General features: G+C 37.0%; 2 protein-coding genes across 6 annotated transcripts in view; one reads left to right on the forward strand and one right to left on the reverse strand.

Annotated features, from left to right (window-relative positions):
* Positions 1 to 18,628, forward strand: part of GPR89A (G protein-coupled receptor 89A) — a 61,151-nt gene extending 42,523 nt beyond the window's left edge. For all 3 annotated transcript variants that reach the window (XM_038561997.1, XM_038561995.1, XM_038561996.1), the window contains 5 exons: positions 414 to 506; positions 13,020 to 13,115; positions 15,056 to 15,145; positions 16,088 to 16,153; positions 16,281 to 18,628. In XM_038561997.1, coding sequence (XP_038417925.1) covers positions 414 to 506; positions 13,020 to 13,115; positions 15,056 to 15,145; positions 16,088 to 16,153; positions 16,281 to 16,487 — 552 coding nt within the window. In that variant the 3' untranslated portion in view covers positions 16,488 to 18,628. The remainder of the gene's footprint in view (positions 1 to 413; positions 507 to 13,019; positions 13,116 to 15,055; positions 15,146 to 16,087; positions 16,154 to 16,280) is intronic.
* Positions 17,096 to 20,262, reverse strand: part of PDZK1 (PDZ domain containing 1) — a 40,229-nt gene continuing 37,062 nt past the window's right edge. For all 3 annotated transcript variants that reach the window (XM_038561994.1, XM_038561993.1, XM_038561992.1), the window contains 2 exons: positions 19,591 to 19,881; positions 17,096 to 18,007 (listed from right to left, as the gene is read on the reverse strand). In XM_038561994.1, the coding sequence (XP_038417922.1) occupies positions 17,954 to 18,007; positions 19,591 to 19,881 (345 nt within the window). In that variant the 3' untranslated portion in view covers positions 17,096 to 17,953. The remainder of the gene's footprint in view (positions 18,008 to 19,590; positions 19,882 to 20,262) is intronic.

The following is a 20,262-nucleotide window of genomic DNA, read 5'->3' on the forward strand; positions in this document are numbered from 1 at the left end:
ATACTTTTCAAGGATCACTTCATAGGAATAGCCATATAAGATAGAAGTTAACATGGGCCTTGAAGACAGACCTGGGCCTAAATTCCCCAACTCACTGGCTGTGTGACCTTGGGCAAATTATCTAATCCCTGTAAGCCTCAGTTTTCTCATGTGTAAAATTAAGATAATAGAACATATAAGAGTTGTTATAAAAATTAAAGTAGATAATGTATGTAAGGGGTTTATCTTAGTATCAGGCTTAAAGTAAGCATCAAGTAATAAATATTGCCCACTAGTATTATTTTAATATTAATATCACGTGTGGGTTTTTCACCCTGGCAAAGCAGTGATTTCATAGAGGCAAGAATGTTTTGGTTGAGTATTAGTTTACATTTTGCTGAGACTAACCATGTTTTGTTGTTTGTTTCTCTCAGGAGAGAATAGAATATTCCAAAACTTTCAAGGGGAAATACTTTAATTTTCTGGGTTACTTTTTCTCTATTTACTGTGTTTGGAAAATTTTCATGGTAAGTATATTTGTTTTAACTATCAGGGTTTAGGTTATTTTCCCTGGTAATGACAGAAAGAAAAGTGGGTTTGACTGAGGCACAGAACTGAATACCAAATTCAGTTGAGTCAACAGAGAATGCTGCCTATCACATGGCCGAGCCTAACTCCTACCCCTCTCTTTTTTAGATCACCTAGAGGGTGCATTTTCCTTCAGTCAGATATCATTAATAAGGCCATAGCTTATAAATTATATGAAGGGAATACGAAAGTTTCTTATACTCTGCTTTCCCTATTACCCTTGAATATAGCTATGTGACATAATCCCTACCTTCAGCTCAGAACAGAAACCACCTCTCCTTTTTAATCACCTGTATATATCTTAAAAACTTCAATCCACGGGGCAGCCCGGGTGGCTCAGTGGTTGAGCGCCACCTTCAGCCCAGGGCCTGATCCTGGAGACCCGGGATCGAGTTCCACGTCAGGCTCCCTGCATGGGGCCTGCTTCTCCCTCTGCCTGTGTCTCTGCTTCTCTCTCTCTCCTGTGTGTCTCTCATGAATAAATAAATAAAATCTTTAAAAAAAAAGTTCAATCCAAAGTAAATTGTATAACTAAAACATATTTCTAGAGATAAATTCATCTTATGTGCTTTTAGCTCTTATTCTTTCGTGGCTCTCTCTTAACGTTCTATTCTTTATGTGCATTTTATGTACATTCTTGTGACTCCTCTGTAGATATTCATGGATTTCAGTGTGATTACAGAAAAGGCTGAACTTTCTGGTTCTGTGACTTCCCTACTAGAGCTGTGTTTGCACAAAGAGGAGCTTTGTCAGCTTGTTAATTTTGATCGATAGAGATAAATGGAAAATTCTGGATTTTAATGGATCTAACATTATAATAAATTGATGTCAGTACCTATTCAGAGAACATTTTTAAATTTTGATTCATTCAAGTTGAAGATGATAAGTGAAGATCATATATGTTCAATGAGCTAAGCTACTAAAAAGTTTTTCTTGAACTATAGCCTTAAGGGGAGCATATCATTTTATCAGCTTTATTGAGGTATAATTGACATTCACTAAACTGCACATATTTAAAAGGTATAGTTGGGTAAGTTTTGACAGAGGTATACATCTGTTGCAACAGCTATCACCACATTTAAGATAGAGAACATCATCCATCCATCACTTCCAAAAGCCCTGTAACATATCTCTTGCAACCCCACTCAACCACCAATCTGTTGTCATTATACATTAGTTTATATTTTCTAGAATTTTATATAAATGAAATCTTAAAGTAGGTATCCTTTATCTGTCTGGAAGTTTCTACTCAGCATAATTATTTTATGTTTCATTTATGTTATTATGTGATCCTCATTGCTGAGTAGTATTCCGTTGTATGATTATGCCACAGTTTATCTATTCACCTGCCAATGGGTATTTGTTTCTGCTTTGAAGATATTATAAATAAAGCTGCTATGAACATTTGTGTGCAAGTTTATATGTGGACATATGCTGTCTTTCCTCTTGAGAGAAAACACTTAGGTGTAGCATGGCTAGGTCACATGACAGATGGATGTTAAACTTTTGAAGAAATGGCCAAACTTTTCCAAAGAGACTGTACATTTTACATCTCCACCTGCATTGTTTCAGTATTTGATTTACTCCACATCCTTGCTGACATTTTATAGTCAGTCTTGTAAATTATAGACATTTTAGTAGGTATGAGGTGGTATTGATTAATTTGCATTTTTCTAATGCCTAATGGTGCTAAACAACTTTTCATGTGCTAATTTGCCACCTGTATATTTTTAGGAGGAGGATAGATCTATTCAAATTTATTGCCCAATTTTTAAATTAGGTTTTATTGTGTTTTGCAAGTTTTTCACTATATTCTGGAAACCTTTTATCAAATATGTGATTTTCAAATATTCTCTCTCAGTCACTGGCTTAGCTTGTCATTCTCTGCACAGTGTCTTTCTAAGAATTGAAGTTCTTAATTTTGATGAAGTCTAGTTTATCTCTTTTTTTTTCTTTTTTTATCTTTTGTTTTCTATTATGGGTTATGCTTTTGGTGTTGTACCTAAGAAATCTTTGCCCAACCTGACTTCATAAAGACTTTTCTCATGTTTTATTCTACGAATTTTATATTTTGAGATTTTTACATTTAGGTGCATGATACATCTGGAGTTCATTTTCTCAGACGATGTTGGAATGTGGATCCAAAGGATGCCTGGGTGGCTCAATGGTTAAAGGTCTGCCTTTGGCTCAGGGCGTGATCCCGGGGTCCTGGGATCGAGTTTTGCATCAGGCTCCCTCTGCCTATTGCCTATGTCTCTGCTTCTCTCTCTGTGTCTCTCATGAATAAATAAATCAATCTTTTTAAAAAGGGAAGGGGGGTAGCCCCGGTAGCGCAGCGGTTTAGCGCTGCCTGCAGCCCGGGGTGTGATCCTGGAGTCCTGGGATTGAGTCCCATGTCGGGCTCCCTGCATGGAGCCTGCTTCTTTATCCCTCTGCCTGTGTCTCTGCCTCTCTCTCTCTCTCTCTCTGTGTCTGTCAGGAATAAATAAATAAAATCTTAAAAAAAAAAAAAAAAAGATCAGTTTGATCTTCTTGAAGCTTATTTTAAAAATAATAAAATTAAATTAAAAAATTAGAAATTGGGCAGCCCCGGTGGCGCAGCGGTTTGGCACCGCCTGCAGCCCGGGTTTGATCCTGGGGACCCTGGATCGAGTTCCACGTCAGGCTCCCTGCGTGGAGCCTGCTTCTCCCTCTGCCTGTGCCTCTGCCCCTCTCTCTCTGTGTCTCTATGAATGGATAAATAAAATCTTTAAAAAAATTAAAATTAAATAATTAATTAAAAATTTTAAAAAAGGAATGTGGATCCAAGTTCATTTTCTTCATATAGATATCCACTTGTTCTAGCACCATTTGTTGAAAAGATTATCCTTTCTCCATCGAATTGACTTTACAGTTTTGTTAAAAACTAATTGACCATATATGGACAGGTCTGTGTCTGTACTCTGTTCTTTCCTTTTTTTTTTTTTTTTTTTTAAGATTTATTTATTTATGATAGACATAGAGAGAGAGAGAGAGAGAGAGGCAGAGACACAGGCAGAGGGAGAAGCAGGCTCCATGCAGGGAGCCCGACGTGGAATTCCATCCGGGTCTCCAGAATCGCGCCCTGGGCCAAAGGCAGGCGCTAAACCGCTGCGCCACCCAGGGATCCCTGTTCTTTCCTATTGATACATATGTCTGCCTTTATTTATGCCAGTACCACTCTGGCTTAATCACTGTAGCTTTATAATAAGTCTTGAAATCAAATTGTTTAAGTACTCTAATTTTGTTCTCTTTTTTAAACTCATTTTGGCCATTCTGTGTCCTTTGCATTTCCATATGAATCTTAGAACCAGATTTTTAATGGTGCTAAATACAAAAATACCTGCTGAAGTATGTACTAGAAAGTCACTAAATCTTCAGATCAATTTGAAGAGAAGTGACAATCCTAATATTGAGTCTTCTAATTGATAAACAGTGTAACTTCATTTATTTAGATCTTATTTAGTTTCACTCAGCAATGTTTAGTTTTTAGTGTATAGATCTTTACATCAACTTTATCTCAAGTACTTAATATTTTGATGCTATTATTTATAATATAATTAAAATTATAGTTTATATTTTTATGATTTCAGTTTCTGAGTATTACTAGTATATAGATATACAATTGATTCTTGTCTGTTGATCTTATATTCCACAACCTTGCTAAATCCCCTTATTCTAAATGCTTTTTATAGATTTCATTGGATTTTTTATACATAGACAATCAGATCTCTGAAAACAAAGACAGTTTTGCTTCTTTGTTTCCTATCTGCATGCCTTTTATTCCTTCCCTTCTTTTCCCTTCCCTTTGTATCCTATATCCCATCTTTCTTCCTTCTCTGGCCTTATTGCACTGACCAAAACCTCCTGTAAAAAATTAAACAAAAGTGTTAAGAGCAGTCATCCTGATCTTGTTAAATACAGGGTTAGATAGGTACCCTTTATCAGGTTGAGGAAGTTACTTCTATTTATAGTTTATTGAGTGTTTTTAATCATGAAAGCGTGTTTGTTTTGGACGGTGCTCTTTCTGCATCTATTAAGAGGATCATATGACTTTTTAGTCAACTAATATAGTGAATTACATTGATTAATTCTTTAATATTAATCTGGCCTTGAATTCCTGTAATAAACCTTACTTGACCATGGTGTATATTGTTGGGTTTAATTTGCTGACATTTTCTTAAGAATTTTTGCATCAATGTTTATGAGGAATATTGGAGTATGGTTTTCTTTTCTTTTTTTAAGATTTTATTTATTTATTCATGAAACACACACACACACACACACAGAGGCAGAGACACAGGCAGAGGAGAAGCAGGCTCCATCAGGAGCCTGACATGGGACTCAATCCCGGGTCTCCAGGATCACACCCCAGGCTGAAGGCGGCGCTAAACCGCTGAGCCACCGGGACTGCCCTGGAGTATGGTTTTCTTGTAATGTCTTTGGCTCTGGTGTCAGAGCAATGCTAACCTTAAAGGTTAAGAAGAATTCCTTCTTCCAATATGTGGAAGAGTTTATGTGGAATTATAATTTCTTTCTTAAATGCTTGGTGGAATTCACCAGTGAAGGCATCTGAATCTAGAGTCATCTTTGCAGGAAAATCATTTAACTACAGATTTAATTTCTTTAATAGATAATAAGGTTTATTCATGTTATTTGTTTCTTGAGTGAGCCTTTGTAGTTTCTGTCTTTTTGAAAGAATTTGTCCATTTTTATTGGAGTTGTCAGTTTTATTAGCATACGAATGTTCTTAATATTCCCCTATTATCCTTTTAATATCTGTAAAATCTGTAGTAATATTATCCCTCTCCTCTTTTTATATAACAACTTTATTGAGATATTCACAACAAAGCAATTCACCTGAAAAGAAATTCCCATTAGCAGTCATTCCTTATTTCTCCTCCAGCTTTAGACAGGCACTCATCTATTTTATGTCTCAATAGATTTCCTATTCTGGACATTTCATGTACCTTGAATCATACAGTATGTGATCTTTTATGATTGGCTTCTTAGTAAATGTTTTTAAGGTTCGTCTATATTGTAGCCTCTATCAATACTTCATTCCTTTTTCTGGATAAATAATATTCATTCCATTATATAGATATACCTCATTTTATTTACCCATCTATTAGTTGAGAAACATTTGCGTTCCACATTGGCCATTATAAATAATGCGGTTGTGACCATTCATATATAAATTTTTATGTGGATATATGTTTTCATTTCCCTTAGGTACATACCTGTGAAAGAAAATTGCTAAGTCAAATGTCAACCTTTTGTTTAACCTTTTGATAAACTGCCAATCTGCCAGGCTGTTTTCTGAAACAGCTGCACCAGTTTACATTCCCACCAACAGCATAAGAGTTGCTATTTCCCCACATCCTCACCAACCCTTATTTATCTTTTTATGAGAGTAATTCTAGTGGATGTGAAGTGGCATCTAATTCTTGGTATTGGTAATTTGTGTCTCTTTTTTCCTGATCAGTCTGGATCAAGATTTATCAATTTTATTGAACTTTTCAAAGAACCAGCTTTTGGATTAATTGATTTCCTATATAGTTTCTCTGCGTTCTATTTTATCAACTTCTGCTCTGGTCCTTATAATTTCTCTTCTTTGGCTTATTTTGGGTCTCCTTCTAATTTTGTAAAGTCCAAGCTAAGATCATTGATTTACAACTTTTAATATAGGTGTTTTCATTTTATAACTTTCTTGCTAAGCATCTCACAAATTGCAGTGTTTCTGATGTGTTGTGTTTTTATTTAGTTCAGTTCAAAATATTTCTAATTTTTCTTCTTTGACTCATGGGCTATTTAGAAGTATGTTATCAAAAAAATATTTTATCAAATATTTGGGGACCTTATTAATATTCTGTAATTGATTTCTAATTTAATTCCATACTTAGTATGATTTGAATCTCTTCAAATTCATTGAGACTTGTTTTCTGTCCAGAACGTGTTCAACTATGGCTAACATCCCATGTACAATTGAGTAGAATGTGTATTCTGCTCTTGTCGGTTGGAATGTTGTATGAATGTCAATTAGGTCAAGTTAGTTGGTATAGTATTGCTGAAGTTTTCTCTCTTTGCTAATTTTCAGTCTATCTTATCAGTTATTGAGGGAAGGGGTGATAAAATTTCAAACCATTGTTGTGGATTTGTCTTTTGTTCTATCAGTTTTTGCTTCATGTATTTTTTTTTATCCAATTGTAGTTAACATACAATGTTAATTTCAGGTGTATAACATATCAATTCAATAATTCTATACATTACTGAGTGCTCACCATAAATGTAGTCACCATCTGTCACTATACAATATTATTATAAGATTATTGATTATCTGCTTTATGCTGTACATTTTATCTCCATGACTTATTTTATAACTGAAAGTTTATGCCTCTTAATCCACTTTATCTATTTCACCCATCCCTTCACTCATCTCCCCTCTTGCAACCACCAGTTTATTATTTGTATTTAAGTCTGTTTATTTCTGGGCAGCCCCAGTGGCACAGCGGTTTAGCGCCGCCTGCAGCCCAGGGCGTGATCCTGGAGACCCTGGATGAATCCCACTTCGGGATCTCTGCATGGAGCCTGCTTCTCCCTCTGCCTGTGTCTCTGCCTCTCTCTCTCTCTGTGTCTCTATGAATAAATAAATAAAAATCTTTAAAAAAATTTTGTTAAGTCTGTTTATTTCTTTGTTCATTTGTTTTGTTTTTAAGATTCTGCTTATAATTGAAATCATGTGTTATTTGTCTTTCCTTGTCTGACTTATTTCACCCTGCATAGTACACTCCAGGGTTGTTGCAAACAGCAAGATCACATTCTTTTTATGGCTGAGTAGTACTCCATTGCATATATACACCACATCTTTTTATCCATTCAACTATCTATGGAAATTTGGTTTGCATTTGGAAATTTGGTCTGTATCTCAGCTATTGTAAATAATGCTGCTGTAAACATAGAGGTGCATAAAGCTTTTTAAATTCCCAAATCATATTCTTTTGGTAAATATCCGGTAGTAGGATTACTGGATCATATGATACTGTTCTATTTTGTTCCATTGATCTATATATCTGTTTTTGTGCCGATACTGTACTATTTTGATTACTACAACTTTGTAGTATATCTTGAAATCCAGGACTGTGAGACCTCCAGCTTTGTTCTTTTTCAAGACTTTTGGCTATTTGGGGTCTTTTGTGGTTCTATACAAATTTTAGGATTATTCTAATACTGTGAAAAATGCTGTATAAACATAAGATAAGGATTGCATGAAATCTGTAGATTGCTTTGAGTGGTATGGACATTTTAACAATATTAATACTTCCAATCAGTAAGCACAGAGTATCTTTCCATTTGTTTGTGTTGCCTTCAATTTCTTTCATCAATATTTTATAGTTTTCAGGGTACAGGTGTTTTACCTCTTACATTAAATTTATTCTCAGATAATCTTTCTGGTGCAGTTGTAAATGGTATTATTTTCTTAATTTCTCTTTCTGGTTCTTAATTGTTAGGGTATAGAAATGCAGCTGATTTCTGTGTATTAATTTTGTATCCTGCAACTTTATTGAATTCATTTATCAGTTCTAATAGTTTTTGGTGGTGTTTCTAGGGTTTTCTGTATTATCATGGCATCTGCAAATAGCAAGTTTAACTTCCTTTTTCTGAACGCTATTTCTTTTTCTTGTCTGACTGCCGCACTAGAAATTCCAATATTCTGTTGAATAAAAGTAGTAAGAGCGGACACCCTTATCTTCTTCCTGATCTTAGAGGGAAAGCTCTCAGGTTTTCACCAATGAGTAGGATGTTAGCTATGCATATTTCACATATGGCCTTTATTATGCTGGCATGTGTTCCTCTAAAGCCACTTTCTTCCCTCTAAATCTACTTTATCATGAATAGGATAGGATTGTAGTTTGAATAGGATTGTAGTTTGTCAAATGCTTCTTCTGCATCTATTGAGATGAGCAAGTAGTTTTTATACTTTATTGATGTGGCTTATCATGTTTGATTTGAGAATATTGAAAAACCCTGCTATTCCTGGGATAAATTCTTTTTTATTATTTATTTATTAATGAGAGACACACACAGAGAGAGAGAGGCAGAGACACAGGCAGAGGGAGAAGCAGGCTCCATGTAGGGAGCCTGACGTGGGACTCGATCCTGGGTCTCCAGGATCAGGCCTTGGGCTGAAGGCAGCGCTAAACTTTTGAGCCACTCAGGCTAACCCCCTGGAATAAATTCTACTTGATCATGGTGAACAATTTTTTTTAATATATTGTTGAATTCAGCTTGCTAAATTTTGTTAAGGAATCTTGCATCAATGCACATCAGAAATATTGGCTTATAGTTTTCTTTTTTTGTAGTATCTGTCTGGTTTTGGTATCCGAGAGATGCTGGCCTTGTAAAATGAATTTGGAAGTTTCCTCCCTCCTATTTTTTTTTAAATCCTCTGAGAAGAAGGATGCCTGGTCGGCTCAGTTGGTTGAACATCTGACTCTTGATTTCAGCTCAGGTCATATCATGGGTCATGAGATCAAGCCCCACATTGGGCTCTGTGCTCAGCGTGAAGTCTGCTTAGGATTCTTTACTTCCTCTCCCTCCATCTCTCCCTCTCCCCCCTCTAAAAGAAATCAATAAATCTTTTTTTAAAAGTTGTTTGAGGGACACCTGGGTGGCTCAACGGTTGAGCGCCTGCCTTCAGCTCAGGGCGTGGTGCCAGAGTCGTGGGATCGAGTCCCACATCAGGTTCCCCTTGAGGAGCCTGCTTCTCCTTCTGCCTGTGACTCTGCCATTCTCTCTCTGTGTATCTCATGAATAAATAAATAAAATCTTTTAAAAATAATAAAAATTTAAAGTCATTTGAGAAGAATAGGTATTGTCTTCTTTATTGTTAGTAGACTTGACACACAATGTTACATACATTAATTTATTTAAGGTGTACAAGTATAGAAGATCTTTCCATTTGTTTGATTCATCTTCAGTTTCTTTCATCAGTGTTTTATAGTTTTCAGAGTACAGATCTTTCACCTCTTTGGTATTAACTCTTTGTTAAATGTTGGTAGAATTCACCTGGGAAGCCATCTGATCCTGGGCTTTTGTTTTGGGGGAGTTTTTTTATTACTGATTTCTATTTTATTACTAGTAATTACTAGTAAAATCTGTTCAGATTTTCTATTTCTTCCTGATTCCGTTTTGGAAGATTATGTTTCTAAGAATCTATTTCTTCTAGGTTGTCCAATTTGTTGGCATACATTTTTTCATAATGGTCTCTTATAATCCTTTATGTTTCTGTAGTGTTGTCAATTGTTATTATTTGTCCTCCTTTATTTCTGATTTGATTTGAGTCTTTTTTTTTTTTTTTTTTTTTTGAGGAGTCTGGCTACAGATTTATCAATTTCGTTGATCTTTTCAAAGAAACAGATTCTGGGTTCATTGATTTTTTTTTTTCTATTTCATTTATTTCTGCTCTAATCTTTATTGTTTCCTTCTGCTAGCTTGTCTTTGGTCTTTCTCTAGCTCTTTTAGATGTATGGTTAGGTTGTTTACTTGAGATGTTTCTTGTTTCTTGAGTTAGGCCCATATTGCTATGAAACTCCCTCTTAGAATGGCTTTTACTGCAACTCAAAGACTTTGAACTATTCTATTTTCATTTTCATTTGTCTCCATGTACTTTTTTGTTTCCTCCTTGATTTCTTGGTTGACCTATTCGTTGTTTAGTAGCATGTTACTTGGCCTCCATATATTGACATTCTTTTAGATTTTTTTCTTGTGATTGACTTTTAGGGTCATACCAGTCTGGTTGGAAAAGATGCATGATATGAGTTCAGTCTTCTTAAATTTATTGAGACTTGTTTTGTGGCATAAGTTGTGATGTATTCTGGGGAAAGTTCAATGTGTACTTGTAAAGAATGTGTATTCAATGGTTTTTGGATGGAATGTTCAGTATGTATAGTATATAGTTCATCTAGTCTAATTAATGCATTGTTCAATAAGGACCTGTCTTCCAGATTGCTGATCCAGTCTGCATCCTCTAATCGTTGATTGCCTCTAGTGTGTTTTTTTTTCTTTTTTTTCAGTTATTAAATTCTTCATCTCTGACTGGTTCTTTTTTATATCTTTGTTGAAGTTCTCATTGGACTCATTCATTTTCTTCTTAAGTCCAGTGAGTATCTTTATGACCATTACTTTAAATTCTTTATCCAGGCATATTGCTTATCTCCATTTCATTAGATCTTTTGCTGTGATTTTGTCCTGTTCTTTCATTTGAGACATATTCCTTTGTCTTCTCATTCTGTCTAGCTCTCTGTTTCTGTGTATCAGAGGCTCAGCTCTGACTCCTGGTCTTGAAAGAGTGGCCTCGTGTAGAAGAAGACACCAGAACCAGGTGCCCCAAGGGTGCCTCCTATATGGGTAGCATGCACCCTACTATTGTGGCTGAGTTGCATTTGCCTTAGTTGGCATCAGTGACCTGCTTTGCCTGCTGTGGGCACCCTGGGCAGGGTTTGGCCCCTACACACCCAACTAAGAGACTCAGCTATTAGAACTGTGGGCACACTGATGTGGAAGGTTCTCTCTCTCTCCCCAGGGCTGTAGTCAATTTAGAGTGGTGTGGGTCTCTACTCAGTCTGCTTGCAGGCTGTGGTGGGGCAGGAACTGTTTTAAAGAGCCAACCCCTGAGGCAGGCAGGTCCCGAGGTGAAAGATGGGGCAGGGCATGTGGTGCCAGCAAGATAGGTAGAGAGTAGTATTAGTGCTGGTTCCCACAAGCATCTGGCTGTCTAGGCTGGGGAGGAGAAGAGAAATGGTGCCCACCAGCACTTTTGTTCTTGAAGTCTCCTGAAGAGAAGACTCCCTGCCCCTCCAGCACATGTTGAGATTAGTAAATGAATATCCTTCGCATATACCCAAGCACTTTTCAAACAGCTATTTCTATACTCTTAAGCCAAGTTATTTATTCTAAATCTTTAAGAGCAGGGACTAGTTTTCTCTTGCCCTCTGACTCTCCCAGAATTAAGCCCTACTAATTTTTAAAGTACCTAGACTTAAGCCCTGCTGACTTTAAAAGCTCCCAAAATTAATACCTACTGGCTTTCACAGCCACATGTTACTGGGAACTCATCATCTCACTGCCAGGGGTGTCTAGCTTGGGATCCATCCTCTCTACTTCTCTGTGCTTGTAGTGTCCCTCCTGTTTTTGGTTAGTCTCAGGGGGTTTGGCTCCCAGGTATGTAAGCCCCTCCACCCTTTTCAATATGGCTTCCTCTCAACAGTTAACTGTAGAAGGTCTGTTCTGCCAGTTTGCAGGCTGTTTTCAGACTTGCACCGAGGTAGCTGTTCTCTTGATGTGAGAGAAGGTGAGCTCAGGAACCTCCTATTCCACCATCTTCCTGACACCCCTGCTTCATGTATTTTAAAGTTCTTTTATTTGGTACATATATCTTTAGGATCATTTTGTACCCCATTTTGTATCATTTCAATAAATGATCCTTTTATTGTTCTGAAATGACCCTTTTAATCCCTGGCAATATTTTTTACTTTGAAATCTACTTTGATATTAATACAGACCTTGCAGCTTTCTCTTGATTAGTGTTAGCATAATATATCTTTTTCCATTCTTTTACTTTTAACCTATTTGTATCTTTATACTTAAAATGGTTTCTTGTAAGCAACATATAGTTGGGTCTTGCTTTTTTTATCCAATCTTATGGTCTCTGCCAGTTAATTGGCAGGTTTAGACCAGGATTCAGCCATCTAGAGCTCATAGGCCAAATCCAGCCACCACCTATCACTGTACATAAAGTTTTATTTGAACACAGCCAAGCGCATTCATCCACATACCATCTGGGGCTATCACTACGGTGATGGAGTTTGCCAACCCCTAGTTTAGACTATTTACATGTAACGTGATTATTAATATGGTTGGATTTAAACCAACTGTGTTGTTTTATGTTTTTAATTTGTCCTATCCTTTTTTCCATTTTCCTTTTTTTCTGCCTTCTTTTGGATTAATTGGGTATTTTTCATAATTCTATCTAATCTCTTGTTGGCTGTAATTCTCTTTTCATTATTTTAGTGATTGCTCTTAGAGCATTCAGAAAATAGAGTGTGAATGACCCTGGAATTCTTGATTCTCTTACTCAAACTTCATCCACCAGAATGTTACCCATCTAACTTCCGTGAAATTAAGGTGTATATACCATAGCCTTTTCTCCCTTTATTCTTTACAGAAAAGAACAATAGGGTCTGGATAAGGACTTTTGTTTGTCTATATGTGAATAACCAAAATAAATGTCTTATATATGATTTAGATTGAGAGTAGAATTGCATTTTTAGGAACATCCCACCTATAATATATGTTATATTGATTCATTATTTTAAGTCACTTTTTGAAATAGTAATTATTGAGATGCTCTAATATAAAGGTCCATGTCTTTGCAGGCAACCATTAATATCGTTTTTGACCGAGTTGGAAAAACTGATCCTGTCACAAGAGGCATTGAGATCACTGTGAATTATCTGGGAATCCAATTTGATGTGAGTTGTATCAAGATCTTAGTTTCTTTTTTATCTGCTGTAAATTAAAATTGTTAAGATTCTAATTCCTTACTTCATTCTGCCTTTGTTCTTCACTCTCCTCTGTTTTTTTGACATATTCATATGGCAGATTTGTTAAGGACATAAAACCATAAGTGATAGCTGGTACTTATTACTGATTATTATTATTATTATTATCAATGCTGATTATTTCTGTAGCTCCTCCTCTGCTTTTCTATAGCCAGCTTCCCAGCCCAGTTTTTTCCCCAAATACTGGGTACATGAGATCTCTGATGCATGAGATTTTCAAATCCAAAACTCACCTTTGATTCCTCTAGTAGAAAATTAATCACTAATTAGTGTTCCATGTTAGAAGTGAAATCATGCCTGCCGTAAAAAGCTATCAATTAATGTGAACTTTGAGCTAAAGATGGTAACTGTAACCTGTGCCTGTTTTATAATATCACTATTGTTAAACACACTTTTTTTTTGTATATGTTTTTATTGAGTTCAGTTTGCCAACATAGAACATGACACCCAGGGCTCATCTTGTCAAGTGCCCCCCCCTCAGTGCCCATCACCCCATCCCCCCGCCCACCTCCCCTTCACTACCCCTTGTTCATTTCCCAGAGTTAGGAGTCTCTCAGGTTCTGTCACCCTCACTGATATTTTCCACTCATTTTCTTTCCTTTCCCCTTTATTCCCTTTCACTATTTTTTATATTCCCCAAATGAATGAGACCATATAATGTTTGTCCTTCTCCAATTGACTTACTTCACTCAGCATAATACCCAGTTCTATCCATGTTGAAGCAAATGGTGGGTATTTGTCGGTTAAACACACTCTTGTCCCAGTTTAAGTTTAATGTCTTTATTTATAGAAGAATATATTTTCCAAATACGTGCATGCGTGTGTGTGTGTGTGGCCAGTGAATCAGCACTTTGGTAGTAAGACCAGAATCATGCTATGATTCTAGTAACAGACTGCATGCTACCCCCAGCCATCCATCTCAGCTGGATATTCTCCTAGTAGCTAGATAAAATGAAAATTAAACACAGGAAATTGAGCTTCAGTCTTTGAAAAACAACTCAAAGCACATGTTTTTTGATGATAGGTCAATAGTGTAAACTTTTTCATGTGAAGGAGCATGGTATCTTTCCTCCAGGTAGTTTATAAATTCTACCATAAAAAAGGCTTCACTATTCTGCATATGTGTTTTCTTTTCCTCTTTTAAAATTCTTACTGGTCTCAATTATTAAAGTGTTCTTCTTCATCAGTGCTTTCTGAAGCTATTTAAGTTGCTGTAGTGTCTGTATATTTCATCTATAATCCATCTGTATACTCCACGTATAATACCTTTTAGATGTTAGTAGTAGCAGTTCCCCCATAGATACTTTTCAGACCTGAATCCAGCACAGGGTCCCACAGTGAAGCAATCCAGGAGAAGAAAACTGTACTATCATGTAATTCAAGTGAAGGTCAACTGTTTATTTCCCAGACCATAGCTGAGAATATTTACATAGTCTTTCATTATAAAAGAAAAATTTCTCTAAGTTTTGGATGATCAAGGGACTATCATTCATGGATGTCAAAAATAATTTAGCTGCTAATTTCCTTCTAATCCATGCTTTTCACTTAACACATTGAAGCTGTGTCATTGGTTCTGTCTGTTTCTTCAAATTGACTGGTGGTGTTTTCATCACTTCACTGCACTTGCTTGCTTCCATCCTAAGTTTTGATTAAATCTTCTTAGAAAGCTATCCACTGCAGTCTTCCTAGGTGCTGTAGTTGCCCCTTACTCATTTTCCTCCCACCCTAAATTTTTTTAAAACAGGTAGGGCCTAATGGAGTTCTCTCAGTCATGTAAGTGATCAGAATAGCCTTCACATGTCTCTCAACAGAGATTTCACACACACTTCTCCTTCCTTTTATGGTGGCAGGTGAAGTTCTGGTCTCAGCACATTTCCTTCATTCTGGTTGGAATAATCATTGTCACATCTATCAGAGGATTACTGATCACTCTTACCAAGGTATGTTGTATCACTAAGTTTAAATGGCTTACTATTTGTGATATTTCGTGTGACACCATGAGATAATTTTACCTAATAGAGATTTCAACCTTCTGAGATCTTACATAACAGTTCACAAATATTTAAAAGACCTGCAATAAAGTTTTTTAAAAGTGAAACTGTTATATAAACTGATGTTGATGGGTTTACATAATACACCAATCAGTTGAGTGCATTTACCAAAGGTCATAGAATGAGATCATGGTCTGTTTGTTCACTGATACCGCATCGGCACCTAGCAGTAGAAACTAGCACATGGTAAGAACTCCAGAGATACTTGGAATGAACAAACAAGATACGTATTTGAGGTTAGGGTAACTTTGAAAGTCACTTGTAAGGAGGACATATAAGTAGGAGAATCAGAATATTTGACTGTTTTCTGATCAACATAGAAAGGCTTTACGGAGGCAGAGGTAAATTTTCTCTTAGAGAAGAGGTGTAGGGATCCCAGTATCCAAGAATTGTTTGAATGAAAGGAGTGAAGAGGTTAGGAGGAGAGAAGAGGAAAAGGGCTCTCCAGGCATCTAGCACAATTTTGGAAAATGCTCAGGAGCCTAGTAATAATTACAAGGGCATGGAGTGGCCTGGAGTAATCTGTTTTAATGTTTTATAGTGATATGAAAGTCATGTGTATCACCTAGTTTCTGAAAAATTTGACAGCTATTGGAATCCTTTCATGTCATAATGTAATTCTTAAAACCACCAGCTGTCCTTCTGGGGACATTACAGCTAGATCCTTTGCTCTCAGTCTCTTTCTCTTCTTCACGGCATTAATCTTATCAGTTGTTCTGTACTGGATTATTTGTGTGGAAGAGAAACTTTTAATTAAATGTTAACTATGGTACTTCATGTTCGTGACACAAGAATCTAGCAGTGCTGAATGAATTCTCCCTTTCTTGACAGTTCTTTTATGCCATCTCCAGCAGTAAGTCCTCCAACGTCATTGTCCTGCTATTAGCACAGATAATGGTACGTTTCATGAACTAGTTTTATGCTTATGACTGTAAAATACCAGAAGTGTTTATACTTCTATGTATTTTAACAATTCCCTTTGGCCCTTCACCACATTCAGAGTGACTTCTGGATTAACTTACAGGGCATGTACTTTGTCTCCTCCGTGCTACTGATTCGAATGAGCATGCCTCTAGAATACCGCACCATAATCACTGAAGTCCTTGGAGAACTACAGTTCAACTTCTATCACCGTTGGTTTGATGTGATCTTCCTGGTCAGTGCTCTCTCCAGCATACTGTTCCTCTATTTGGCTCACAAACAAGCACCAGAGAAGCATATGGCACCTTGAACACGTGCCTGTTACAGACTGCGACAGGCCAATGGTGTCAGGATTTGGATGTAAGAGGAAAAAATGGAGGGGACCAGGGCGTAATCTTTTTTAAACAATCAAAATGCTGAGGTAGCATATTCTACCCTCAGCTTATGCCTTCCTCCTCAGTGGATACTATGATCATGAGTAGCATTACCTAGAACATGAGAGTGTGAAGTAAACTCAAGCTAGCACTCAGCAGAGAGCATTCCATGGGGGTTTGAAGCTGGTGCAGCATCGGGACAAAGAGGTGGGAAAAAGCCAAGAAACTAGGTGGTGGGAATACACTGGAACCTGGGGAAAGGGGCAGTCACGGGTAGCTGTGCCAGACACCCAGATTTTCTGTTCAAGGCTCACAGGGAGGAGGTTATGGCTTTCCCTTAAGATCGACTATCATTAAAATCAGATTGTAACTCTTTGGCTTTAGCTTCATTTTATCAAGGGTAGCTTGGTGTAGTGTGTTTATGCAATCTAACATGAGTTGGCATTCCCCTGCCAACCCCTGCCCCATTAAAATAACCAACAGGTTCTCTGTTCTTGTCTGGAGATAGGACAGTGTGCTACTGAAATCGATTCTACTGAGAGCATTCAGGTATATCATCTTTATTGATTTCCTTTTAAGTTAGTATCACCTGAGAATGAATTACTGTACATTTAATTTGCTGATGTTGCCTCGTTTTTTGTTTTTTGTTTTTTTCCTTCCATCTGCCCTTCATGCTGTGGGGGTAAAACAATGAATAACTGTTAACTGGAATAAGTCATTTTCCTATCCTAGACCCTACTCTCTCATCTGTCAAAGCACAATGCTAGACAGTTTATAGAACACTGCGAAATGCAATTTGTGGAAAGCCATCCTGAGTTTTATTACCAGGAAGTCTCTAAGATCTTATGCTGAAGTTTACTGTGGTTTGGGTTTCTAGAGGCAAAATGAAGGGTAAAGCATAAAAGCAAGTTTACAAAAAACAAAAGCACTATTAAGGTTTTATCAGCTAACAGGGAAGATTCAAGTATACTCGAGAGGCATTTTTAATGGCATCTATTTTAGCAATCACAACATTCTTACAAAAGCATAATTTTAATAGGCTTATCTGCTCAGATATTTTATAGCAGCTCTCACATATACAGATTTATGAATCATCTTTAGTGCACAAGAAGCCTATAGAATTAAGAAATATCATATAGAGAAATGTAGTGAAGTTGAAGCTTGAAAGAGATCACATGTAAAGAATCTGGTTGCTGCCTTAAGTTGACCATAAATAAACCATCTATTGCAATAGTCACCCCCAAGACAAATAACAACAGAAGACAGTCAAACATGATGAAGCGGTTCCCAGAGGAGTTCTTCTCTAATAGAGACAGTAAATGGGTGGCAGCTCATTCCTCGGGAAAGGATTTGTACTAAATACCCAGGAACAGCTGTCAGCCAAAGCCATTATTTGCTTTCATCACATCTCTGTGTCTTCAGAATTGGAAGAAGAATGTGAGGCTGTACTGTGAGCCTGTGCAAAAGAAAACAAAGGATCTGTAAGTGCGAGAGTGTGAATGTCAGCAGTTGAATGACTTAAGGCAGGGAGTAGAGTCACTCACTAGAAGCCAGGTAACCTGAATTTCACACTTGGCTTTGTTTCTACTTTGCTGTTTGACAGTAACAAATTTCTTAATGTCTGTATCTCTTTTCTATAATTGCCTAGCCCTATAACTGACTTGCTATAGAAATAGAGAATTCTTTAAAGACAAGTAGAATGCTTTCTTTGCTAAGCAATCAAGAATGGAAGGTCAATGGCTATTGTGTGTGCTATGGTCTAAATGTTTGTATCTCCCCAAAATTCATATATAGAAATACTAATCCTAAGGTCAGGTGATATTAGGAGGTAGGACCTTTGGGAGGTGATTGGGTTATGAGGGCAGAGCCCTCATGATTGGGATTAATGCCTTATGAAAAAAGGTCCCCCCAGGGCTCCATATCCCCGTCTACCATGTGAGGACATAGCAAGAAGTTGGCCATCTCCCACCTGGATGAGGGGTCTTCCCCAGTCACCAGATCTGTCAGTGACTCAATTGATCTTGGACTTTTCACCTTTTAGAACTGTGAGAAATAAATGTGTGTGATTTATAAGCCACCCAGTCTATGGTCTTTTATTATAGCATCCCAAACTAAGTGTGTATTCATTAACAAGTAGTATTTAATTTATATGACCAATCTGTAAAATTAATGTAAATGGAGTAGAATTAAATATAACGGAAAGAAGAATGACATAAATCTTTTGGAGTTTTGGCTTTGCCGTTCATTTCCTTTATGAACTTGACAAAAATATAAAAGACTTATCAAGGAATTTAATCCAGAGTAATGCTTTTTCCTATTAATAAAACATACATACCTGCCAATTATCTTAAAAAGAATGTCTCTAACCACTACCATTCAGTTTCAGGCTTACCATTATTAACCAGGCACTGTTTGAAGCACTTTAATAGTCTTAGTTAATAGGAAACAAACAGGGTTGCTGGAGGGGAGGTATCTGGGGGGGATGGGGTAACTGGGTGATAGGCATTAAGGAGGGTACGTGATGGAATGAGCACTGGGTGTTCTATGCAACTGATGAGTCATTAAACTCTACCTCTGAAACTAGTAATATACTATATATTAATTGATTTTAAACTTAAAATTTTTTTAAATTAAAGAATAGTTAATATAATCCTAATAATCCTATAAACTATTCTTGGTTTACAAGTGGGGTAAGTGAGGCAGAGAGAAAATAAGTCCATTTGCCCAAGGCTGTTAAGTGACAGAATCAGAATTTGTACACAGTCTGATTCAGGTTCTTCTGGTGGTTCCATTATAATTTTGATAAACTTTTATTAATTGATTTTTCTCCAGACAGTTACTGTCAACTCCATGCTATGAAAAAGAAGCTTGTCCTCATACCACTTCCTCTCCACCAAAATAATTTAACTTGCTTGTTCTCTTTGTAATTTTCCAGTATTCTAGGAAATGTGTGGTCAACACAGACCTGGGGTGTACTTATTAAGGACTTTATCATACCCTGATAGGTTAGATCACTAAAAGAAGTCTGTCATCACTCACTCGTTCTTTTGCCACATGTGACTCGAGCTCTGGTTCTGCCAGTGTTTCTTCTTTGGAATCAGGAGTTTCATCCAGTGGATCAGCCATGGAAGAAACAACAGGGATTTTCTTAACCTGGAAATAATCATAGGCCTTCTTTCCACAGACCAAGAGTGTGACATTCTTCCCACTGCTCTGGATTCTGTCTACCACCTTCTCATAGGGTTCATCCACCACCTTTGCTCCATTCACTTCAATGATGATATCTTCATCCTCCAACCCTGCCAATTCAGCAGGGCTGCCCTTCTGTACCTATGAAGAGAGGTTCTAAATTATCACTTCCTGACATGGATAAAGGAATTTAGTTTAGCTTCCCTTCAGAGGAGAGAGGAGTTTGAAAATGTACTCTTAACCATGTTATTTCTCCCTAAGGTACATAAGAAAGGTGCTCTAATGCTTTTCCACTTCTGAAAGATTCAACTTCCGTTCTCAAATGAATACCACGGTAGGAGGGGTCCGACATGACAGCACAAAAAGACTCTGAACTCACCTCCTCCCACAGACACCAAATCGACATCTACATAAAGAGCAATTCCTCCTGAAGAACTGAGGGCCAATTGAGCAGCTTTTACACAAAAAAGAATAGACCACAGAGAGAACAGCAGAAGAGATGGAGACACAGTAATGATGAAA

The sequence above is a fragment of the Canis lupus genome, chromosome 17 (genome assembly GCF_011100685.1).
Source record: "Canis lupus familiaris isolate Mischka breed German Shepherd chromosome 17, alternate assembly UU_Cfam_GSD_1.0, whole genome shotgun sequence".
Taxonomy (NCBI): Eukaryota; Metazoa; Chordata; class Mammalia; order Carnivora; family Canidae; genus Canis; species Canis lupus.